At 38.5% G+C, this 27,035-nt stretch overlaps 1 protein-coding gene across 9 annotated transcripts in view; it reads right to left on the reverse strand.

Annotated features, from left to right (window-relative positions):
* Positions 1–27,035, reverse strand: part of cep350 (centrosomal protein 350) — a 251,684-nt gene that overhangs the window by 199,698 nt on the left and 24,951 nt on the right. For 8 of the 9 annotated variants that reach the window (XM_063063672.1, XM_063063675.1, XM_063063671.1 and 5 more), the window contains exons 4-7: positions 18,177–18,291; positions 15,562–15,730; positions 11,776–12,398; positions 8,650–8,763 (exon numbers count right to left, since the gene is read on the reverse strand). In XM_063063672.1, coding sequence (XP_062919742.1) covers positions 8,650–8,763; positions 11,776–12,398; positions 15,562–15,730; positions 18,177–18,291 — 1,021 coding nt within the window. Of the gene's footprint in view, positions 1–8,649; positions 8,764–11,775; positions 12,399–15,561; positions 15,731–18,176; positions 18,292–20,877; positions 20,967–27,035 lie in introns of all 9 variants that reach the window. The other variant, XM_063063670.1, reaches the window with a different exon arrangement.

The following is a 27,035-nucleotide window of genomic DNA, read 5'->3' on the forward strand; positions in this document are numbered from 1 at the left end:
AATGGAAGGGGTAATTTTCTTCCACACATAATGAGCTGCTAGAGGTGATGGTGGAGGCAAGGCATGAAAATCAACAGCATTTCAGAGGCACCAGGACAGGTATTTGAATAAGCAGAGCACAGAGGGGCATGGAATTAAAGTAGGCAAGAGGGATTATTATCAATATACAATGGTAGGCAAGGACACAGCAGGCTATAGAACACATTTCTTTGCTGAAAACTCCATGACCCCAGAACAAAAGTCCTAATGGATCTCTGAAGGAACCTTCATACCACATCATGCACTATTACCAAGAGGGATTTCTTGCAGGTCGGAAGCAAAAGGGAACTTCGAAAGTGTTTGTCCATTCCACGTAGCCTATCAGCAGCATCAGCAGATCTCTACAAACTAAATAAACGTACGGAAGGGATAAGCGGAATGGCCATTGTACAGGAGTAGGCCAATGGTGAGAGTAGAAGCGACAGGCTTTGGCTAGGAAGAGGCGGTGGTTCTGTGTAAAACGTCTGTTAAGGTTTGCTTTTTGTTTACCATTTAAATGGCTGTGGTGTGCTCTTTGTGCCGGATATTGGAGAACTGGGAGGCCCAGAGTCTCCCAGGGAACGGCATCTGCGTGAAGTGTGTCCAGCGGCAGCTCCTCGAAGAACGCGTTAGGGATCTGGAGCAGCAACTGGATGACCTTTGCCTCATACGGAAGAGCGAGGACGTAATTGATCAAAGTTACAGGGAGGTAGTCACCCCAAAGCTGCAGGAGGCGAGTAGCTGGGTGATCGTCAGGAGAAATGGAAATAGGCAGTTAGCGCAGAGCACACCTGTGGACATTCCCCTCAAAAACAAGTATACCGCTTTGGATACTTTTGTGGGGGGTGACCTCCCAGGAAAATGCCACGGCAACCGGGTTACAGGCACTGAACATGGGTCTATGGGAAAGAGAGAGAAGGGAGCAGTAGTGATAAGGAACTCGATAGTGAGGGGAACAGACAGGAAATTCTGTGGACGTGAACAGGACACCCGTATAGTATGTTACCTCCCAGGTGCCAGGGATGTCTCAGATCGCGTCCACAACATTTTGGAGAGGGAGGGGGAGCAGTCAGATGTCTTGGTACATATTGTTACCAATGACATAGGAAGGAAAAGCAATGAGGTCCTGAAAAGAGAATTTAGAAAGCTAGGTAGAAAGCTGAGAAGCAGATCCTCCCGGGTAGTAATTTCTGGATTGCTACCCGTGCCATGCCCCAGTGAGGTAGAAACAAGATGATTTGCCAGATAAATGCATCGCTGAGAAGCTGGTACAGGGGGCAGGGCTCAGGCCCTTGGATAATTGGGATCTCTCCTGGGGGAGCTATGACCTGTTCAAAAGTGATGGGCTGCACCTGAACTGGAGGGGGACCAATATTCTCACTGGCAAGTCTATTAGAGCTGTTGGAGGGTTTAAACTAACTAAGCAGTGGGGTGGGAACCGGAGTGAAGGGACTCAGGAAAGGACGGATGGTAAAAAAGCAAAGACAGCTTGTAGTCAGATTGTCAGGAAGGGCAGGTAGGTGATGGGACTTAGTTGATAGGGAGAAAGTAAAGTCTGATGTAGTAGTATTTCAATGGAGTAAGGGAAATTACAGTGGTATGAGAGAGGAGTTGGCCAAAGTAAATTGGAAGGAGCTGCTGACAGGGATGTCAACAGAGCAGCAATGGCGTACGTTTCAGGGAAAAATGAGGAAGGTGCAGGACATGTGTATTCCAAAAATGAAGAAATACTCAAATGGTAAATTAGTACAACCATGGCTGACAAGGAAGTCAAAGCTATCGTAAAAGCAAAAGAAAAGGCATACAACAAAGGAAAAATTAGTGGGAAGATAGAGGACTGGGAAGTTTTTTTAAAGCCTACAGAGAGCAACTAAAAAAATCATTAGAAGGGAAAAGATGAAATGTGAAAGCAAGCTAGCAAATAATATCCAAGTGGATAGTGACAGTTTTTTCAAGTATGTTAAAAATAAAAGAGAGAGTGGATATAGGGTCACTAGGAAATGAGGCAGGAGAAATAATAACAGGAGACAAAGAGATGGCTACTGAACTAAATGAGTGTTTTGCATCAGTCTTCACTGTAGAAGACACTAGCAGTATGTCTGATGTTGTAGTGTGTGAAGGAAGAAAAGTGGGCGCAGTTACTACTACAAGAGAGAAGATGCCTGACCTTAGTGGTCGGGAAGGTGTTTGAGTAAACTTAAGGATGAGCTGATGGAGTACTTCGTGACAAGATAAGACAAAGTCAGCAGGGTTTCCTTAAGGGAAAATTTCACGTCACGTGCCGGTGATAATAAACTTGATTCTGATTCCGAAACTATACATACTCTAATTTATTTATTTATTATTGTTCTATTTTTTTCTCTTCTTCTATATTATGTATTACATTGGACTGCTGCTGCCTAGATAACAAATTTCACGACAAATGCCGGTGATAATAAACCTGTTTCTGATTCCTTGCTGTACATCAACTCCAAGAAAAATGTACGAGGACCATCAACCACAATATACAACATCAAAGGGTGACGGTAAATGCTCAACAATAGCTGCCCTTGGCATTTTATTTCTATTCCACATCTGTCATATTACTCTAAGCCATAATTCCAACCAACAGGCCCACAAACCCAGTCCAAGTATCAACTGGTATCAAGATCATGTTATTTTAATTCTTGTGGCAGGATTGTAACTCAGGGAATTGTGAACCTTTGGAATTCCCTAACCCACAAAACTATCAAGGTCGAGTTACTGGAATTCTCCCAAATTCGGATTCTACTGAACATTGTGGGCACGCTATGTTGGCACCAGAATGCGTGGCAACACATGCAGGCTGTCACTAGCACATCCTTAGGTTGTGTTGGCTGTTAACGCAAATAATGCGTTTCACTGTATGTTTCAATGCATGTGATAAATAAATGAATCTAAATTTCAATGTATTATGATAGATACAAATGATAGAGTGTGGGGAGATATGATGAAAGCTTGAGAAAATGGCAGCAAGGCCAAGAGAGGATTAACCATAACTAGCAAGACACAAGGCACTTCTGTTGTTAAACATGATAAAAATAAGTTTTTCACAATGTATGATTAAAATAAATTGTTTATCTTGTAACCAATCCTCAGGAGTAATTTGGATTGTGAACCTGCCCTTGCTGATAAGTGATTGCTGCTGCACCAATAAAAGGGAGCAGTCAAAAGAAGGGAACATGTTATCTCCAGGCTCCAGAGTAATGCAGAAAGTGCAATGAAGTACCACAGAGCTAATTCTCACTTGCTTCAATACTGATTCTATTTAAGTTCATTATGTAAAATGCAGTAACTATTTTAAGCAATAAAGATACCAATACATCTTTATTGCTGCTAATATTAAAGGTGCTATTTAAATACAAATTGGTGCAACTTGCCATACGTATCTGCCAATACTGAAGTAAATAGAAGTAACAGTGAACAATGTTTCCTCTGTATCAATGCTGAGCTCAAAATTTGCCTCAGTAACCATGCTGAAATCAAACATCCATTTCAGACTAACATCCTCCATTTGGCAAGTGAGAACTGCCAAAACCCATGCACTTATTACATTTATAAAGAATCTAAGCAATGAGATCAACATGCAAGAAACAGAGCACCCTAATGTCTTCACCATCATTTCGGGGGATTTCAACCAAGTCAGTCTGGAAAAAAACCACTAAGCAATTACCATCAACAGATCACTTGCAATACCAGAGGAAACAACACACTGGACCATTGTTACAACCAGCACCAAGGATGCCTACTGTGCTATTCCACGCCCTCACTTCGGAAAGTCTGATCACCTGGCTGTACTTCTACTCCGAGTATAGGCAGATACTGAAGACTGCAGCACCAGTAGTGAGGACCAAGAAGGTCTGGACAAGAGAGCTTACAGGACTGCTTTGAGTTGGTGGACTGGACTGCATTCAGGGATTAATCTTCGAACCTGGATGAGTATGCTGCAATTGTTACTGACTTCATTAAAACCTGTGTGGATGAGTGCATGCCTGCAAAGACCTACTGTACATTCCCAAAACAAAAGCCACGGTACATCATCTGCTGAAGGCTAGATCTGTCGCATTCAAGTCTGGCGACCCAGGTCTATTCCAGAAAACCAGGTATGATTTGGGGAGGGCTATTTCAAGGGCGAAGAGACAATTTCGAACAAGGATGGAGGCAACATCGAATGTATGACAATTTTGGCAGGGATTGCAATACATTACTTCCTACAAAGCGAAACCCAGTAGCATGAATGGCAGCAAAACTTCACTACCAGGTGAACTCAACGCCTTCTATGCCCGCTTTGAAAGGGAGAATATAACCACAGCTGTGAAGATCCCTGCTGCACCTGATGACCCTGTGATCTCTGTCTTAGAGGCCGATGTTGAGCTGTCTTTAAAGAGTCAACCCTCGCAAGGCAGAAGGTCCCAATGGAGTACCTGGTAAGGCTCTGAAAACCTGTGCCAACCACCTGGTGGGAGTATTCAAGGACATCTTCAACCTCTCACTGCTACAGGTAGAAGTACCCACTTGCTTCAAAAAGGCAACAATTATACCAGTGTCTAAGAAGAATAATATGAGCTGCCTTAATAACTATTGCCTAGTAGCACTCACATCTAGTGATGAAATGCTTTAAGAGGTTGGTCATGAGTAGACTGAACTCCTGTCTCAGCAAGGACCTGGACACACTGCAAGTTGCCTTTCAGAATAATAGGTCAACTGCAGATGCAATCCCAATGGTTCTTCACACGGCTTTAGACCACCTGGACAACACAAACACCTATGAGGGGTGATTGATAAGTTTGTGGCCTAGGAGTAGAAGGAGTCAATTTTAGAAAACCTAGCACGCATATTTATCAAAATAGTTCCCTCCTACATGTACACACTTAGTCCAGCGGTCGTGGAGCATACGGATCCCTTATACATATTTTTAAAAAGTGAGGTAGTGTGTACAGGTTCAGTGTCCAATTAGGAATCAGATGGCAGAGGAGAAGAAGCTGTTCTTGAATTGCTGATTGTGTGCCTCCAGGTGGTCCACAGCAGGGGTGATTGATAAGTTTGTGGCCTTAGGTAGAAGAAGATGAGTTATACTGCTCTGTTACATGCACGTGCAGTTCAACTCTGAGTGACAATGCAGAAAGATTGAAGCTAATAACTCATCTCCTTCTACCTTAGGCCACAAACTTATCAATCACCCCTGCTGTGGACTACTTTCTGGAGATGCAAGACGCCGACTTCTACAAAGAGGGGATCCGTATACTCCACGATCGCTGGACTAAGTGTGTAAATGTAGGAAAAATAAATGTGCTAGGTTTTCTAAAATTGATTCCTTCTACCTTAGGCCACAAACTTATCAATCACCTGTCGTATGTCACGATACTGTTCATCGACTGTAGCTCAGCATTTAATACCATCATTCCCACAATCTTGATTGAGAAGTTGCAGAACCTGGGCCTCTGTACCTCCCTCTGCAATTGGATTCTTGACTTTCTAACTGGAAGACCACAATCGAGGAGATAACACCACCTCCTCGCTGACGATCAACACTGGTGCAGCTCAGGGGTGTGTGCTTAGCCCACTGCTCTACTCTCTCTATACCCATGACTATGTGACTAAGCATTGCTCAAATACCATCTATAAATTTACTGATGATACAACCATGTTGGTAGAATCTCAGATGGTGACGACAGGGTGTACAGGAGTGAGATATGCCAACTAGTGGAGTGATGTCACAGCAACAACCTGGTACTCAGCGACAGTAAGAGGAAATAGCTGATTGTGGACTTCCGGAAGGTTAATATGAAGGGACACATACTAATCCTCGTAGAGGGATCAGAAGTGGAGAGAGTGAGCAGTTTCAAGTTCCTGGGTGTCAAGATCTCCGAGGAGCTAACCTGGTCCCAACATATCAATGCAGTTGTAAAGGCGGCAAAACAGCGTCTATATTTTATTAGGAGTTTGAAGAGATTTGATATGTCAACAAATACACTCAAAAACTTCTATAGATGTACCGTGGAGAGCATTCTAACAGGCTGAATCACTGTCTGGCATGGGCGGGGTGGCTACTGAATAGGACCGAAGGAAGCTGCAGAGGGTTGTAAATTTATCTGGTTCCATTTTGGGTACTAGCCTCCAAAGTTCTCAGGACATCTTCAAGGAGTGGTGTCTCAGACAGGCAGCGTCCATTATTAAGGACCTTCAGCACCCAGAGCACGCACTTTCCTCACTGTTACCATCAGGTTGGAGGTACAGAAGTCAGAAGGCACACAATCAGCAATTCAGGAACAGCTTCTTCTCCTCTGCCATCTGATTCCTAATTGGACATTGACCCTGTACACACTACCTCACTTTTTTAAAATATTTTTTTTCTGGGTTTTTTTTTTGCAGGACTTTTAATCTATTAAATATGTATACTGTAATTGATTTACTTATTATTATTCTACTTTTTTCCTCTTCTTCGATATTATGTATTGCATTGAACTGCTGCTGCCTAATTAACAAATTTCATGACACCTGCTGGTGATAATAAACCTGATTCTGACTGTTCTTTTTTTGTGCGCTGGGTGTATGGCATTTTATTTGAATGGGTTCTCGTTTCAGGGCTACCTGCAGGAGGCCAAATCTCAGGGTTGTGTACTTACACAGTACTGTGTCTTAGGCACATGTAAAAAAAATTCTATAAAGTGCAGATGCTTTCAAAAACAATGAAAAGTTTCTAAATATCAAAACATTTACTATAATGAGCAGTGAACAGTAAAAAAAAACTAAATCAAATCAATATTTGGTGTGACCCCTCTTTTCCTTTAAAACTGCATCAATTCTCTTAGGTATACTGTCATGTAAATCAGTTAGCTGGTTATTCCAAGCATCTTGGAAAACCTGACACAAATCTTTTGCAGATTTTGGCTGTTTCACTTGCTTCTGGCTCTCCAGGCTATCCCATACAGCATTGGCGATGTTGAGATCAGAGTTCTGTGGAGGCCTCACCATCTGTTGTAGAACTCAGAACTCTTCTTCTTTTCGCTGCATAGTTGGGACTGATCAGACGCCTCCCTGATGGCATTGTGTGATGGATGAGAATTTCCTTACACTTCTCAGCATTGAGGATTGCATCAATTCTGACAAGATCACCAACTCCATTTGCAGGAATGCAGCACCAAACCTTCAGGGAACTTCCTCCGTGCTTCAATGTTTGCTACATGGATGAATGTCTGCAGCCCTCTCCAGATGAGCCGAAAATTTCAAATTTTGACTCGTCAATCCAGAACACTTGCTCCCATTATTCAGCACCCCAGTCCTTTGTTTCCACTTCGGAGGAATGGCTTTTTGGCAGCAACTCTTCCATGAAGACCTCTTCTGACAATACTTCTCCAAACTGTAGAAGGCTGTATTTGGGTTCCAGTGGTTTCCATGACTTCAGAGCTGATGGCAGTGCTGGACTTCTGATTTAGAAGGGACATCAGTTTGATGCAACTTCCATCTGCACTTAAGTTTATCTTTGAAAAGTAGTCCATTACTTAACATATTACTTTCTTTAATGATCTACAAAAATTGATCTGTAACATCTTTTCTACTGACACACTAATACAGAAGATAAAGATAAACATCTAGAACAATTTATATAAAAATCTAAGGTGCCTAAGACTATTTCATAGTATTGTACATACTTCGATAAAAAATGTATTCTGAATCTTTGAATTTTGATAATTTAGAGAAGTAAAGATACTTGGAGAGATTTTGGGAAAATTTGGGGAATTTATAGCTTTGTCCACTGAATGCTTGCTCAACAAAAATGAACCAGTTGAGATCAGTCCAGTTATCAGTATAGATATCTGAGTTTCTGGGCTGAAGATTTCAGAGAAAGGAATGAGGAGGGTGCAATGAGAGACTTGAATTAAAGTGTGAAAATTTTAAAAAGAAAACACTGCTCAAATCAGGAACTAAAGTAATTTAAGCAAGCACGGAATGATGGAAGAGAGACTCAAAACAGAAGAATTCTAACGTACACACAAGAAATTCTGCAGATGCAAGAAATCTAAAGCAACACACAAAACTGCTGGAGGAACTCAGCAGGTCAGGCAGCATCTATGGAAATTAATAAACAGTTGATGTTCACAGCCGAAACCTTTCTTCAGGACTGGAAAGGAAGTGGGAAGATGCCAGAACATTGTATTTTGTTAAAATAGTAATATGTTAAATAATAGACCACTTTTCAAATAATAACAAGTGCAGAACAGATACATCACTTAACCATTTCATTAAAAAGCTATAATGATATTAGAACTTAACAGGTTCAAGTCCAACACACAAGTCAATCATTAGAACGCAAACAACAGGAATTCTGCAGCCATTAGAATGTGTCTTTCACCACAGTTCATCTTCAAAGGGAGATTACTTCGCATCAAAAAGTACTGTTTTATAGAGGAAGCTGAAAATCTAGAATTGTATCCACAAGGCTGTGCATGCTGCAGTTATTAAGATTGATTTTCCTTGGGTACAGATATCAAGGAATATAATGAATAGGAATGCAAAACCACCAGGATCTTAAAAATAGTGGATCAGAGTCAAGAGGAAAAAAAACAGTTCCTTCACATACTGCAATATTCCTAATCTGAGAAGGTTTCTTACCTGCCAACTGGAACGTGAAGTCCCGGTACAGATCCTTGCTAATATTGTGTATTTCATCTTCACACCAAACCTTGCCGTCAGGAGTCCGAACTTTGGTCTCTGTAGGATTGAAACCTGTAATGAAAGTAAAGATTAAGATATGCTGAATATGATACATTATCATTCTACAAAAATAAAACTCATTCACAAGCCAGGCCTGGAACATCATAAAAAGCAAAGGAATCTGCAGATGCTGAAAATAAGTTAAAAGTGACAGCGTTAAAAATAGTCAGGCGAAATGGCATCTGTGGAGAAAGGAATATTGGTTAAAAATATATCATAACCAAGAAAATAATTTAATTAAGATTAGACTGCAGAGAAGGGAGAGAAAAGGAGGGAGGATATGCCTCTGATAAAATGCTGACCGAGTGAATCCAGGTGGCAATACACAATGGTGTTGCAACACAATAGGTGACAATGGGTTACCATAAATCAGATGGGAGTTGCGAACAGATGGACATGATTTAGGCTACGTCCACACTACGCCGGATAATTCTGAAAACAAAGATTTTTCTCTTCATTTTGACCCTCTGTCCACACTAAAACGGTGTTTTCATCCCCCGAAAATGGAGATTTTCAGAAACAGTCTCCAGAGTGAATAAATCTGAAAACGCCTAATATCCGTTGCAGTGTGTACGGGGTAACCGGAGCTTTTTAAAACCGCTGTCATGACATGGCGGAATAAATGGCGGCAGCGCAGCATTTCATAGTTTTCTTCTTATTATTATTACTACTTTATTGTCGCCAAACAATTGATGCTAGAGCATACAATCATCACAGCGATATTTGATTCTGCGCTTCGCAGAACCTAACAATTTCACAACAGACGGCAACAAGACTGAAGTCTGAAGAGTTAGAAATGTACTCACCAAATACTTTGACCCATAGCTTACTGAATAAATAAGTATACTCACTTATTTAAGTATACCCTGTTTTCTGTCCTTGCTTGTATGAAGGTGGTTTACCTATTTATGCAAGTACTTCTCTGACAATAGATGTGTAACAGCCTAATTTAACATTGTATGGAAATACAAGATAACACCGATGCAGACATGTTTTATACATTTAACAAGGTGCTTTATTAATGCAACAGAGTTAGTTTTTCAATGTTCATCGTCAGCCGGGTTATACTGTCCATGAACTCCGTCGGTTGCCTCCGTACACTCCAGTATTTGTTTTTTTTTAGTTTTAAGTTCTCCTGCGAGAGAGCCAAGAGCAATTCCTTTTAAGTTTTTCTACTCTGTAACTGGACAAACGCGCACTAAATATAGTGGTTCCTCTTCGCTTGCTTTCTGTGTGTCCTGCGCGTGCCTAGTAGAGGAGATTCGCCCAAATATCCGTGTTAGTGTGGACAGAGATATTTTGAAAAACGCTTCGTGTGTACGCCTGTCAATTTTACTCGAAACCGGCGTTTTCAAAATTATCTGGTGTAGTGTGGACGTAGCCTTAGAAGAGGACAAAACGAAAACACTAGAACTCAGCCAGTCAAGCAGCATCTATAGAAAATGAAACCAGTTCACATTTCTGCAGAATGTCCCTGACCCAAAGCTTTATCTGGTTTCTCTTCCCATAGACATTATTTAAATGGATGTTATTGTTTCAGATTCCAGCTTCTACAAAAAAAACATTGAATGAACTGACAGATCCAGAACAGAAAATGAAAATATGAAATGCTGGGAATAGTTCAGGTGGCACCTGTGAGAGAAAACTGAGTTAATGTTACAGATTAATAACCAGCTAGTTCTACTAAAAAAAATGATCTATCTGACGAAAGGCACTTTTTACTAATTATATACCCCATTATCATGGAATCATTACTCATCTGCAGTTGATCAATGCAAGGCTCTCGCTTACTCAGCCAGTATTACAACAACATTAACATACTTTAAAAATAATCTATATAATTATTATATCTTTTTCCTTCACTGACAATAAAATATGGACATCACATTTAGACTTCAGAATTAAAATACTAATACCACCCAGGTAAGTCTACATGTCACAAAAGTCAGCTACATGTTGCATCAGTTTTACAAAAATGGCCCCTCAGATGCTGGGGTAATTAGAGTAAACATTAATTTGCTTTTACTTCAATAAACTTGTTTTCCTTTCCAGTTTTTGCTTAGTTAGTGTTCGCTTGAAGCTCAAGTTTCAAACATCAGTGTAATTATATCTCATTACCTTTTAAAGTCACCCTAAATTAGTTACAGGTACAAAGTCACATTTGTACTCCAATTTGGCAAATATACCATGATAGCGGAATGCAAACTGATACACATCATTGCCAAAGCATGGCAAAGATTCTACTGCGAGGAAGTTACATAAACTACTGCTGACACCTGTGGCTTAGTGGCACCTAAGTTAGTGAAAAGCAGTTTCCAATCCAAATCAAGAAAATTTCACATATTCACATATTTGGTGACCATTTGGACAATCCAGTCCATGCTGGTTTTCAAAATGCATCCAAAATTCTCTGCAACCTATTCTCCCTCATCAATACATCATTCTTCTTCAGATACCCACCTACACAAGGGACAAGTTACAGTTATCAATTAACATACTAACTTGCACACCTACAGTATGTGGGAGAAAATTGAAGCATTACTAAGGGAAACTCACATAGTCACGGGGACAAAATGAAAACACATTGATAGCACTCTAGATGAAGACTGAATACAGGTTGATAGAGTGCTAAATACCACACCAAAACATCGGTACTGCCATCATTCAACGATCTTCCACAGAAGTATAAAGGCACAAATTTCTCTCATGAAGGCACCATCTTATAAAGAATCTCAAGTGGTGCAAAATATTCCACTACTCTAAGAGTGAATAGGTTCTCTTGTAACCTGGGCAATATTTATCCCTCAACAAAAATCCCTACTTTTGCCATTCAGAATCATACTACAGTTTGAGAGAGATCGCAATTTGGCTATCACAGTACAACAATGATTACTTTGCAAGTACACATCAACAGGATCCAGGAAGCCAAAGCTGCCTTCCTCACATACATACACAAGGTTTACTTATATCCTACCACAACCATATATCAAAAAGAGATATGAATATAAACTGTGTCAGTCATACCTTTGTATGATGGAGCAGGTGGTGCCAGAGCAACCTTTCTCACTTTGGTGGTAGGAACTGCAGTACCTACACTAGCCACAGCAGGTAATTCATAGAGGCTTAGCTGCCGGTCCCTTTCAACTGGCTCCTCCGAATGCTCTCGTTGCTTTCTAATCCGCTCCTTCAGTTTCTCAAGTTTGTCATCATGTTGCTTCCTGCGCATAATCTCTAGTCTCTGCATCACCGAGTCAGAAGTGGAACTCGGGGAGGACAGCTGAGAATGCTCGGATGGCCGTTCACTCTTTGCATCCACATCATTACTCAGTGCCTTAGTGTGGAAACCTTTGATGCCTTCACCCTTTTGTCCTAGTGTATCTCGGCTCAAAGTTTTATAAAGTGCAGAATTGTGCAGGGCATCAAGTGCTAATTGGTCATTGAGAAATTTCACCACGGTTTCATCCACTGCAGTTGATTGTGTGCTGTCATTATCCAAACTGTGGTAACTCCGGTTGTCTCGATCATATATCATGTGATGACTTTCACTCTCCTTCCCTTGGGATTCATTCGATGTCAAATTGGAAAGAAGGTGCTGAGCTTCCAGCTGGCTAGCAGTCAGACAGGGTGGAATAGTGCCATCTAATTCCCTGGTAACATGAAACAGATTAAAGTAATTGATCTTTCGCGGTACTTTTTATATCATGCAGAAAAGATTATGTAAATCATTTTGGAGAAGCACTGATACTTAACAAGTAAAACAGTATTTGACCACTATCTTTATTGTGACACATGGGATATTCAGAAAAGTGCAAAATATTTTGAGATACAACACAGTAACAGGCCCTTCCGACCCATAAGCCCACAGCACCCAATTAAACCCAAGTGACCAATTAACCTCCACAAGATTTAGAGGAATAAATTTATAGAGAGATCGCAGACTGCAGCAAAAAACATAAGATTGTGATAATAGGTGACTGTTACTTTCCACATATTGACTGGGAAATGTAACTGTAAAAGAGCTAGACAGGAAAGAGTCTGTCAAATGTGTTCAGGGAAGCTTCTTTAATCAGTACATAGAAGTCCCAATGAGAAAGAGTACAATACAAGATCTCCTGTTAGACAATGAGACAGGGCAGGTGACAGAAGTTAGTGTGGAGGAACGCTTTGCATTTAGTGATCATAGTGCCATTAGCTTCCAAGTAATTGTGGAAAAGGATAGGTGTAGTTCTCAGGTTGAGGTTCTAAATTGGATAAAGGCCAATTTTGATGGTATCAGAAAGCATCTGGCAAGTGTGGATTGGGACAGGTTGCTTTCTGGCAAAGGTGTACTTGATAGGTGGAAGGTCTTCAAAGGTGAAATTTTGAAAGAATTTGTATGTTCCTGTTGGAATAAAAGGCAAAAGGTAACATGCTTAGGAAACCTTAGTTTTCAAGAGATATTGAGGCCCTGATGATGAAGAAGGATGTGCATAGCAGGTAGGAACAAATGAAATTTTTATGGAGTACAAGAAATGCAAGAGAACACAAAGAAAAAAAAATCGGGAGGACTAAAAGAAGGTATGAGATTGCTGCAGCAGACCAGGTGAAGGAGAATCCCAAGGGCTTCTACAGATATATTAAGAGCAAAAGGATTGCAAGAGGCAAAATTAGTCCTTTGGAAGATCAGAATAGTAATCTATGCATGGAACCAAAGGAGATGGAGATCTTAAATGGATTTTTTTTTGCATCTGTACTTACTTGGGAGACAGACAAAGGGTCTATAGAAGAGAGGAAAAGCTGCACCGAGGTCATGAACCCAATACAAATTACAAGAGGAAGTGTTTGCTGTCTTGAATCAATTTAGGATGGATAAGTCCCTAGGGACTGGCAAGGTGTTTCCTTGGACCCTGTAGGAAGCTAGTACAGAAATTGCAAGGGCCCCAACAGAAATATTTAAAACCTCCTTGGCTATGAGTGAGGTGCCAGAGGATTGAAGGACAGCTGATATTATTGCATTGCCTAAGAATAAACCAGGAATTATAGGCCAGTGAGCCTGACATCAGTAGTGAGAAAGTTATTGGAAGGTATATATAGTGATAGATTAGGAATATTCAAAATGGCTTTGTGTGTGGTAGGTTGTGTCTAATTAATTAATTATGAGTTTTTTGACGAAGTTGCCAGGAAAGCTGAAGACTAGACAGTGGACTTTAGCAAGCATTTGACAAGGTCCTGCAAAGGAGGTTGGTCAAGAAGGTTCAGTCACTTGGCATTCAAGATGACATAGTAAATTGGATTAGACATTGGCTTTGTGGGAGAAGACAAAGAGTGGCAGTAAATGGTTACTTCTCTGCCTAGAGGCCTGTGACTAGTCGTGTGCCGCAGAGATTGGTGCAGGATCCATTGTTGTTTGTCATCTATATCAATAATCTTGATGATAATGTGGTAAAATGGATCAGCAAATTTGCAGATGACACCAAGATTGGGGTTGTAGTGGACAGCAAGGAAGGTAATCAAAGCTTGCAGTGGAATCTGTAGCAGCTGTTAAAAGTGTGCTGAAAAATGGCAGATGCAATTTAATGCAGGCAAGTGTAACAGGTTACACATTGGGACTGAAAGAATGCAAAAAAAATTTACAAGGATGTTGCCTATAATTTATTCCCTTCAACTTAAAATATTGAGCGGAGATTTGATAGAAGAGTATGGTCTGAGTGCAGGCAGATTAATGGTTTGGCACAGACTAGATGGTCTAAAGGCCCGTTTCTGTGCAGCAGTGTTCTACCAACTCAAATTTCTTTGGAATGTGGCGCAAACCCGGAGCAGCCAGGGGAAATGCACAGGGTCACAGGGAGAATGTACAAGCTTCTTAGAGGCAACAGTGGAATTGAAGCCAAGTTGGTGGTGCTATAATGTCATTATGCTAACTGCTATGCTACCTTGCTAAATAATGAAATGGGCCATTTCCTCCATCTGACGACATTGCATAAATATAAAATTTCTGGAAAAGTTATAACAGAATTGTAAAAACATACCACTTACTCTCTGAAGGAAACTCCCATATGTTCGTTCCCTAACTTCTCTATATAGTCTTTAATAATGTCTTGTTTTTCCAAATAGTTATCTAATTGTTTTTCTAAGAGTGGTTAGAGATGCTGCTACCATTGTTACTGGTACATTTGCAGAAAGAAAATGTTCTTGCTTCATCACCCATTGTTCTGTAGATGATTAATTGAGGTTAAATTTGCTCAACACTGAAGTCAAGCAGTGAAAATATTCCTCCCCAACTGATGTCGTCAAAACCCTTTGTAGGTATGAGCAACAAAGGCCCTAGCTTCAACAGTCTTTCCCCATAACTTATTTTGTTGGCATTATCCGAAGGATTATTCACAACAATCTCCAAAAACCTCAACAATCTAGCATTCCCAAACTCACCGTTGGGAATTTGAACTGCAGATTCAAAGATATGTAAAGATTTTTGTAATTAATGCCAGAGCATGAAATGTTGATCCATCAAATACATTGAACCTCAGCATTACCAATTTATACTTAGCAACAATTTCCCAAAATTTGGAGAATGACAGCCCAAGATTAGAAGTAATCAAAATGAAGCAGGTTTAAGTGGCCCAGGATAATTGGTGGTACGCTCATTTCTTTTTCATACTTGACTCATTTTGCTGCCCATTCTTGGAATGCAGTACAATATGCAACCTCATCATTGTGTATTCATCACCAGTGATGATGATATTGCATTGACTTCCCAATCTACCAAGAGACAAGTTCACAAAAACAGTTCCTGTTGCTGTCAGTTATTTTCTCATACCTATAACGACATACCTATAAGTTAAAGCATCCCTGAATTCTACTCGACTGTTCTTCTTAATGTTGTTTTCCAGGGTAGTAGATCTCAAGGGGCTCCGGGACATTTTGCCCTTTCGTGATTTGCTACAATTGTTGGACTTGCCAGCTGAAGCATTGCCCATAGAATCCTCCACATACCTTCCATCTGATAGGGATAAAACAAAAAGAGGCATTAAAAAATGCATACACTTTTACCTCTCTCAAGCCATTACTGGACAGTCAGCATTTGTATTTTCACTTAACTGCAATTTTCATATGCAAGTAAGAATACACAAATCAAAATTTATAATCATAGGAAGTCATTCCTGCCTGTGGCCATCAAACTTTACAACTCCTCCCTTGGAGGGTCAGACACCCTGACCCAATAGGCCGTTCCTGGACTCATTTCCTGGCATAATTTACATATTACTATTTAATTATTTATGGTTTTATTACTATTTAATTATTTATGGTGCAACTGTAACGAAAACCAATTTCCCCAGGGATCAATAAAGTATGACTATGACTAAGTTTTGGGGCATTTTGCTAAATTCAAATGCAAACTATAGCCCATGAATCTCATACATTAAAGTTAAAACAGTAAATCCCACCTAGGAGGTCATAGAAAAGCATTAGATATGGCCAAGATGACGATGGATCAAAGTCATGAAGTTTTTTAAAATTGCAAAGTTGCAACTACCCCAGGTTCCTAAGCAATATGGTGAAGGTTCATTTGGGCCCGTTTAAGACCATTTCAATTTAAGTTAGTGGCAAAAGGATTTTGGAGGAAACAGAGTTACTTATGCAAAGCTATTGAATGGAGAATTTGACATCTTGGAAGATGAATTTGCACACCTTCCATCAAAATACCACATAGAGCAAAACAGCAATGGCAAAACAATTGACAGATAATTCACACAAGCATACTGACACAAACTATTGACAGAAACATGTCCTATCAAAACAATTATCACATGAACCACAAGTCAGACTGTAATCATAACAAGTTAATAGCTTTGCTATTATTTCATTTTAAACCAAACATTTAAAATAACTAAATGATGAATATTTAAATTATTAGATTTATTTATATCGCATACATTTTCAGTTTACTGGAAGGGAAGAGGCTTTAGAGATGCACTCTGCTACATACATGATGCAATTCAGTAAACTTTACGTTCAAGAGTTGGGTCTACAACTGGAACTTGTATCGTATCTAACCTTATATAAGTTGCTCCATGACTGTATGTGGTTTCTGACACTTGGCATGGATCACCCCATGGTAAGAAAAATGGGCTTGTGCTCCTTTCTACATTCTGTTTACTAAAGCCTTGCAGTATTAAATTACTTACCCGTGGCAACCATGAATACAAAATATAAGATACAAAACCACATACTAGCAACCTTCCCCATATTTGATTCAGATCCAGCAAAAATATTATTCAAAAAGCTTCAGCGTTTCAAAACAATTTTCAAGTTTACCTCAACCACTACAGGAGCAAACATTTGGAAATATATCATAAAAAGTACTGTGGAAATACAGTCGTCCCTCGGTATCCATGGGGGATTGGTTCCAGGACGCCCCGCGGATACCAAAATTTGTGGATGCTCAGGTCCCTTATACAAAATGGCATAGTATAAAACGTCTCGTTCTTTCGCTACTTGTGTTGTGTGCACCCTTTGTTTCTGTGAAAAAATGTCTCCTAAAAAGCAACTAAGTGGTCAAAGCAATTCCTCAAAGGCTATAAGGGAGCGTAAAGTGCTATCTCTCGCTGAGAAAATAAATATCTTAGATCTTTTGAAAAGTGGCATGTCGTTTGCCAAAGTGGGCCGTAAGGTCGGTAAGAATGAATCGAGCATTCGCACAATAAAACAGAAAGCAGCTGAAATTCGTGGAAGTGTTAGTGCGAGGCGAACAATGCTCAAATAACGAGTGCTAGAGAGAGACTGAGGATCTGTGAAATGGTGGGAGGCTACAGCAGGGTATGCCTACACATCACTTCATTCGCGTGGGTTAAGCGCAGTGCTCGGCGCACAGCAAATTCAAGTTTTGCTTTTTAGAACTTACTGGAATTTTTTTCGAGTATTTTCGATCCACAGTTGGTCGAATCCACGGATGCGGAACCCGCGGATACGAAGGGCCGACTGTATATCAAATTAAATGACAGTCCAAACTCTGAATTTGTATACATTAGTTTATTATTGCTTGGTGTCTACAATTACTCTTACAGATTGGTCATTTAGGTGACCAATTTCACGTCACATGTCGGTGATAATAAAACTGATTCTGAATGACCAGAAGGCTGATTCTAGTCCATGCAAAGAACATTGGCTCAAGATGGATATGAAATTCATGGGGAGAATCACAATTCAGCAGAACTGCAATAACCTGGTTAATCATTGGGATTTCTGAATAATCAGATAGAGAATTATTGGATTTTTACTTTTACTGGTTAAAGATTACAAGTTTACAAGACTTTTTTTCTTTAACCTCATGATCAATTTTAGTGTTTTCACTGAAGCAAACAGTTGGCCACACATGATAAATGGTTACCACTATTCTATATTCTACTAATAATATTGTTGTTTTTCTGTGCTTTCTTTGCACTTACCTTTCCTACTGACTTTCCTGGAAGCACTTCCCAGGGACTTCTTGTTGTCCATCACAGTGTCTAAGACAGCAGTACCAGTAGGAACAGCTTCCAGCCTGTTCTCTATGTGTCGCAACTTCAGAAAAAAGTGAGAAATCAAAAGAAATCAATTAGGATTGAACAGCATCATCTCATAGCAAAAGATGCTCAAACTCTTCACAGGTTTCTTTTTAGTTAGTACTTCCATGTATTCTGAGCCAAGGTAATTATATTTTTGATGACCATCTGCAATTCATCAGGCAACTGTCACTAGAGGTTAAGTAGTTTAATTTCAGGGTTGGGCAATTATCTAGAATCAATTTACAAGGAGCAGATAAAAAATATCAAGGAATTGCAGCATGGGGTTATAGGAAGGTTGTTTTTTTTTGAGGTGGTAACAGAAGGTCAAAGTGGGTAGTGCATTAATGTAGTACATGCAGATTTCAGGTTTCAATAAGAACCTCCAAAGCAGAAATAAAAGTCTGCGAGATCCATACGAGGGTGACAAATGGTGTCCAAAACGGGCTCAGTGACACAGAGTAATGTTTGACAGGTATGTTTGTGACTGGAAAACTTATCACAAGGTGTATCAACAGGTCTCTCCCTGCTTGCAGCACTCATTTATGATTTAAACAGAAATGAAGGATGGATGGATGAACCTGATCTAGATGATAAGGAGGAACTCTTTAGACTGCGGTAAGGTATCAATGAACTAATGTGGTAGGCAGAAAATGCTAAATGGAATCAAGCTCAACTAAGTCTGACATAAAGCAGGCAGAAAGTCAGGCGAATAACACAATAACTGGGAAGATGCCAAGAGGTGTAAAAGAATAAATGGATCTTAGGCAAGGCAATATTTCTTCACAGATCTTTAAAGGTTGCAAGGTTTGCCAATAAGATGTTTAAAAGACACTTCATAACCATTCCTTTATTATCAAAAACACAGAGTACAAGAGCAAGGAAGTTAATCCAGAACCATATACATCAATAGTTGGACCTGAAAGCTTGGTTTCTCCACATTTCCAATCAGAACAGATGTCCCTGCGCAAGAAACTACTCAAAGGAGATTGAAGACACAGGAGATTGTAAATGCTGGAATCCGGAACAACACAAAAAGCACTGAAGGAACTCAGCGCTTCAGGCAGATGGATATGTTGTCAGGGCTGGAAAATAGTGCCAAGAGGAAAAACTAGATATAATAGGATTTATTTCTTAGAACAAAGGCAGCTAAAGGGGTTGTTAAATAAAGTACATAAAAGTATACTTCAGCAGAGTAGAAGGAAAATACCATTTGGTAACAGAGAGCTTAAAAGACTTTATGTAATTAAAAGAAGGACTAGTAGATGAGGGGGTGTAATGTTGGGGCTAACTGGGAATCATGCTAATCAAACTTCCTGTTTGAAGCTCATGATTCAATTAAGTTAGACATTTAAGAGTTTAACACGTGCGGAATGAGTGTACACTATCATAGGGACTTCTGATACAGATCAAGATGGTAAGGTCATAACATCCATCATATCTGCTGCACAAAAAATGGACCGCCAGTTAGCTGAGTTAGTTGTTAAACATCTTCAACTTCACTATCACATTGCTCCAATGATTTTAATGGCATTTATTCTGCCAAAATGTTGTTGCAGGAAATACTTGATGTCAAAGTCCCAGTTGTAAATTTAGAACTGACACAGGAAAGAAAGCTAGCATTGCTATTAAACCAGCAAATTTTCACATACAACTAATAAGTGAAAGTACTGTAAGTGAAGTAGATGGAAACTCAAAGTGGAAGGCTGAGGATCACTAGAGGTCCTGGGAGAATGAAAGAAGCTAATGTTGGAGATATACTACTTCATTTAAGACAATTGCCTTACTACTACTATTGTGCCCGACACCGGCCCCCTAGGCCTAAGTCGACGTAGTAGTAGTAGTAGTAAGACAATGCAATAAAACAAAAAAGGAAGTGTGGCAAAACTGAAGAAGCATCAGGAAAAGTTGATAAAGGAGATATTACAGGACTAGGTAGAGGTGTCACCCATGGTAATTATCATCAAAAAAGCAGTGGATTCTGAGAGCAGTCAAATGTGTTTATGTCCATCCAGCATAACAGTACAAGACATTAATTAAAATCAACATCCACATTTTTCAAAGTATACATGATCTCAGTGCACAGGGTAATAAAAGGGAATGATGGGAATAAAATAAAGAATTAAATCACGCCATATACAGTGACTATCTTCAGATTCTTGAAGACGCAGCCCAATATGAGATTTGGCTCCCAAAGTGATAGGCCTCAATGACAAGAGTTTTAATTAAAGACATTGCTGATGTAAAAGAGGCACTGAAGAAAGAAATAAAATATGTTACAGCAAATGGTAATCTTCTGATTAGGAGGTCCAAGACCAGTTGCAGAGGGAGATACAGGCGCCCAGGTTTTTAAGTTTGTTGAATGATAATGAGAAATGACAGTGTGGAACATCAAATTGTGATCGATAAACAGTAGACTGACATTTGTATTGCTGTCATCCAGGTGCTCAAAAGCCGAGAGGAGAATCCATGAGACTGCATCCACTGCAAACATGTTGTGACAGTAGGCAAAACTCAGCAAGTCCACTTCTTTGCTCAAGCAGAAATTAATTCTAGCCATGACCAACCTCTCAAAGCACTTCATCATAGTAGATGTAAATGCTACCTGGTAAAAGTCATTGAGGCAGCTCACCCGGTTCTTCTTGGGTATCAGAATGATTGATGCCGTTGAAGTAGCTGGGATCCGATGTTGACCTACAAGACAGAGATCACAGGCCGCCAGATTCTTTAAAGATATGCACAGGTGTAGTGATCTTCCTTTAAAGTGTACAGCTCATTAGAGGTTAAAGCATCACTGCCATCATGCAGCTAGGTTTTCTCTTATAGAAAGTAATGACATATAAACTCTGCCACAGATGTTCTACATCCAATTGTGACTCTAACTTCACACAAAATTGACTTTTCACACTCTCATGATGGCCTTCCATAGGCTGTAGCTCGACTTTATATTTTATTTGGAGATACAATACGGTAGCAGGCTGTATCTCTAACCAGTACCAATTGACTTACTAACCTGTACATCTTTGGAATACAGGAGGAAATCAGAGCACCCAAAGGAAACCCACATGATCGCAGGGAGAACTCCTCAAAGACAGCAGCAGAATTGATGCTTAGTTGCTAGTGCTGTAATAGTTACGCTAAATGCAACCCTACTGACATCTTCTTGTAAGGTTTCTAGATCATCATTCTTGAATGCTACAGATCTATCTCTCAGCATACTAAATCTTCTGGTTCATCCAGGACTTCTAATTTGAGTATGAACGGCATGTTCCTGAAGGCAGACATTTATTCATACAGACCTTGGATTCTCCAGATGGCACTCACGCAGTGAGGTCACTTCTCAGCTTCACTCCGTTACTTTTTCTTTTTATATCTATGATCACCTTTATTTAATTTAGTTTTAAGTTTGGATTTTGAACTTTGCAGAGATGAGTAAAGAAACAGCTACAAGACCTAAAGTCCGAGACATTAAACCTGCAAAAGATGCCGATGGCGACGGAAAGAAAGAAACCCGATCCTAAACATCCTGAGATAACTTATGAATTGTTGATAAATTTGTTTCGTGAACAAGCTGATGAAATACGCCGAGGCTTTAAAGAAGAGATTACGGCAATTATGCAAACTTACGGTGTGCTTGACCATCAAGTTCAACAGCAACAAAACACTATTACCGAACTGAAAGAGGATGCACGAAAGAAAGATGAAAATCATCAAGAGTTTGGAACAAAAAGTTTCTTCGACAGATAAACAGCTGGAGAGTCTTAAATTTAAGATTACTGATCTGGAAAACTGATCCAGAAGAAAGAAGTTACGTTTAATTGGTCTCCCCAAGGGAGTTGAGACAGGAGACCCTTCAGTATTCTTTTCTGAACTTTTAAAGACTGCATTTAGCTCTGAATTCCCAGATGATCCTCCATTGCTCGATCGCGCACATCGTATTTTTCGGAATAAATCAAATTCTCAATCTAAACCAAGACCAGTAATCATCCCATTTCATTAAGTTCATGTTAAAGAGCAACTCATACGAATAGCCCGACAGCAGGGAATGATTAAATTCCAAGACCATCAATTCCGATTGTATGAGGATTTCAGCCCTGAATTAATGACAGCGCGATTGGCTTTCAAACCTCTGATGATGGAATGCTACCAAAAAGATCTTAAACCAGCGTTATTGTATCCTGCCCGCTTAAGATTTTCTCCTCCGAACAGCCAGCGACTTTTCTTCAACTACAAGTGCAGCACGAGGCTTTCTGGAAGAATTTGAATTAGCCACCACGGTTTAATTAATATACGATTTTTGTGATATTCGCTTTGGCTTTTCGTTTTTTTTCCCCCTCAAATTCTATTAATCATATGATTCATTTTTGAAGATCGACTTTTATAAGTATAAGACTTCTGGTTTTGATCGGTAGTGTTGGTATTCTTTACACTTAATGTTACCGTTGTTATCGGTTTTTTTTATGTTTTTGTTTTGTCTTCTTCTTTCCATAATACCTTTGTTTTTTTTTAACCATGCCATCTTTTTGGGTTCTTCTTCCCATAATACTTTTCTTTCTGGATACGCCTTTTCTTTTTCATTCAACTGTTCTCCCTTACAAATATTTTACATTGAATAATATGTATTGGTATCTCTTCTTTTCTCTTTATTTTATTAGCATGTTAGTGATTATAATACTAAGGTATTTTATTTTACTGTATTTGTTAAGCTTATTATCTTTTTCGCTGTTATAGTGTAGTTTTTTTTTAGGTGGTCTTTTTACCAACATATATTTGGGAGCTGCCTTCTGGAGAAATGGGGGTAGATTTAGCTTTCTGGCCTTTCTTGGCTTAGTTTTAGGGTTCTTGGGTGGTGGGTGGGGGGGCTTTTTTTCTTTTTCTCATTGGGCTAATTTTGAACTACAACAATGTCGGTATTGTCGCAACTTCCGTCTCCTTTCCAAATGCTGGTTCCTCTTCCGGTTACATGAGTTTATACTCTGGTTAACTCTTTATATACCAAAAGATTGATTCAAGGTTAACATGGCTCAGAGGTTTAATCTTGTTTCTTGGAATACAAACGGACTAAACCATCTGATTAAAAGGAAAAAGATTTTTATAGTATTCCACAGAATGAATGCCCATATTATTTTTGCCCAAGAAACTGTGTGGAAAGAGGATAATCAGCATTTTTTTAAAGTTTTGGAAGGAACAACAGTATCACTCAAACTCCAAAGCTAAAGTGAGAGGAGTCTCAATTTTCATAGATTCTTCAATTGCATTTGTACATCACAATACCTTCTCTGACCCAAATGGTAGATTCTTGTTAATTACCGGTCTACTTTTTAATAAGAAAGTTGTTATGGTTAATGTTTATGCCCCGAATGTGGACTACCCTGAATTTTTTAAACAATTATTTACCTCCTTTCCTAATTTAAGTGATTACATGTTGATAATGGGGGGTGACTTTAATTGCTGCTTAAATCCTCTGATGGATAAATCTGTACCAACTCAGGCACTACCGAATAAGTCGGCCACTCTTATCAATTTGTTTTTGATTGATTCTGGAATCTCCGAGATTTGGAGATTTCCACACCCCAAGGATAAAGAATTTTCTTTCTTTTCACACATACATCATACTTATTCTAGGATTGACTTTTTTTTATATAGACTCTTGTTTAATTCCATCTGTAATTGAGTGTAACTATGATATCATTGCCATATCTGATCATGCACCATTGAATCTCTCTATTAAGTTATGGGATATACCTTCTAATACTAGGCAATAGCATTTTAATTCCAACTTACTTCCAGACTCAGATTTTGTAAAATGTATCAAGGATCAGATCGACTTCTTTTTTTTTAAACAAATACTATGGATGAAATTCCCAGTGGGGTTATATGGGACACTTTTAAATCTTATATCCGTGGTCAGATCATTTCCTACTCGGCTGGATTGAAAAAACACACTATGAATGGTGTTGATTGATAAGATTAAAGACATCGATAAACAATATGCCACTGCTCCTAATGAGGATCTTTACAAACAGAGAGTTGAACTTCAAATGGAGCATAGTTTACTCTTAACATCGTCAACAGAAAATCAATTAATGAAAACAAGAAGTGAGTTTTATATACATAGTGGTAAATCTGGTAAATTATTAGCCAATCAATTAAAAACAGCTTCGGTTAAACGTCAAATTACTAAGATTCGTAAACTTAATGATATTTCAACAGTTGATCATGATGAGATTAAAAAATCTTTTCAAGAATTTTATACATCTTTATACCAGTCAGAATTTCTTCATGATCCTAGGGAGATGCAAGATTTTTTTAAGGAATTTGAATTTTCCAAAATTAACACCCAAAGAACGTTTAAAGTTAGAAACACCTATTACGGATGAAGAAGTAATGGGTTCTATTTCTTCAATGAATTCTGGTAAATCACCCAGCCCAGATGGCTATACAGCAGAATTTTAAAAGCTTTTTTTCTTCTATTCTTTCTCCCCAGTTGTGCAGAGTTTTTAGAGATGCAATTATTATAGGTAAACTACCACAATCATTTTATGGAGCCTCCATCTCCTTAATTTAAAAAATAAGTATCCTACTGAATGTGCATCATATAGACCGATATCCTTATTGAATGTTAATTCAAAAATTTTTTCTAAAATATTAGCATCTAGGTTAGAAAAGGTATTACCTCAAATTATTTCCATGGATCAAACTGGATTTATTAAAAATCGTTATTCATCTTTTAATATTAGGAGATTAATAAGTATTATTTATACTCCTTCACTGAGAACTCCAGAATGTGCTATTTCATTAGATGCTGAGAAAGCTTTTGACAGAGTTGAATGGCCATATTTATTTACTACGCTTGAGAAGTTTAACTTTAGCCCGATATTTATATCCTGGATTAAATTGATATATCATACTCCTTTAGCTTCGGTTTTGACTAATAATCAAAGATCTCCATTTTTTCGATTATTTCGTGGCACTAGACAGGGTTGTCCTTTAAGTCCCTTATTATTTGATATTGCTTTAGAAACTTTAGCAATTGCAATTCGAGATTCACCAAATATTTTTGGTATTACTCGTGGGAAAGAGATACATGTTATCATTATATGCAGATGATTTACTATTATATATTTCTGACCCAGAAAAATCCATTCCTGCAACTTTACCCTTGTTGGATAAGTTTAGTAAATTTTCTGGTTACAAACTGAATCTTAATAAGAGTGAATTTTTTCCGTTAAATATGATGGTTCCAAACTACAAATGTTTACCATTTAGATTAGTTACTGATCAATTTACTTATTTAGGAAGTAAAATTACTAAGAAGCACAAGGATTTATTTAAGGTTAATTTTTTACCCTTACTTGATCAGATTAAAGGTTTGATTACCTAATGGTCGCCAATGTTTTTGTCATTAATTGGTTGGATCAACGCTGTTAAGATGATTATTTTACAGAAGTTTCTACATTTATTTCAAGCATTGCCAATTTTTATTCCGAAATCATTTTTTGATAATGTTGATTCAAAAATTTCCTCATACATATGGCAGAATGAAAATCCTAGACTAGGGAAAAGACATTTACAGAAGCCCAAAAAGGAGGGTGGGTTAGCATTGCCAAACTTTAGATTCTACTATTGGGCAATTAATATTCGTTATTTAAAATTTTATACATGGAATTGGGATACAGTTTCAAGTCCACTCTGGGTTAATCTTGAATGTAATTCTGTTTCAGGATTTTCATTGGGTTCTATTTTAGGGATCCCACTTCCTTTTGACTTTTCTAAATTGGACAAACAAACGGATAACCCAATAGTTACATATACTCTTCGAATATGGTTTCAGTTTCGAAAATTTTTTGGACTGAATCAATTTATTCTAACTAGCCCTTTTATATCCAACTTTCTTTTCCAACTCTCTTTTTTGGATCAAGCATACCTGGTTTGGAAAACAAAGGGTATAATACATTTTTCTGATTTATTTTCAGATCATTGTTTTATGTCTTTTGAACAATTATCTAATAAATATAATTTACCTAGATCACATTTTTTTTAGATATTTACAGATTAGAAACTTTTTAAATACTGTTCTTACTACCTTTCTGATTTCATATTCTGATTTAAACCTTTATCAGAAAGGTTCAATAGCAATTATTTATAATATGATAAGGAAAATAAATCCAGATGTTTCCAATACAATTAAGAATGACTGGGAAAGGGAACTTAAGCTTACCTTACCTACTGAGAAATGGCAAAAAAGTTTCCAATTAGTTAACTCTTCCTCTATTTGTGCTAAACATGCATTGATACAGTTTAAAAAGTTGTACATAGGGCTCATATGTCTAAGGATAAATTAGATCATTATTACTCATATAATCCCTGTATGTGATAGATGTCATTCTGAGATAGCCTAATTAACTCATATGTTTTGGCCTTGCCCTTTATCGAAGAAATATTGGGACGATATTTTTGATATTATTTCCACTGTCTTAAATATTGATTTACAACCTCATCCTATTACTGCCATCTTTGGTTTACCAATGATAGAAAACATCATTTGACCTCTTCAGCTTGTCAGATGATTGCTTTTGTTACTCTAATGGCTACAAGATCTATGCTGTTGAATTGGAAAGAGATTAGTCCTCCAACTACATTTCACTGGTTTTCTCAAACTATATCTTGTTTAAATCTAGAAAAAATTAGAAGTGTCATTTTTGACCCATCTAATTAAATTTGATGAGACTTGGAGACCATTTATTCAATACTTCCACATGA

The sequence above is a fragment of the Mobula hypostoma genome, chromosome 12 (genome assembly GCF_963921235.1).
Source record: "Mobula hypostoma chromosome 12, sMobHyp1.1, whole genome shotgun sequence".
In the NCBI taxonomy this organism is placed as follows: domain Eukaryota; kingdom Metazoa; phylum Chordata; class Chondrichthyes; order Myliobatiformes; family Myliobatidae; genus Mobula; species Mobula hypostoma.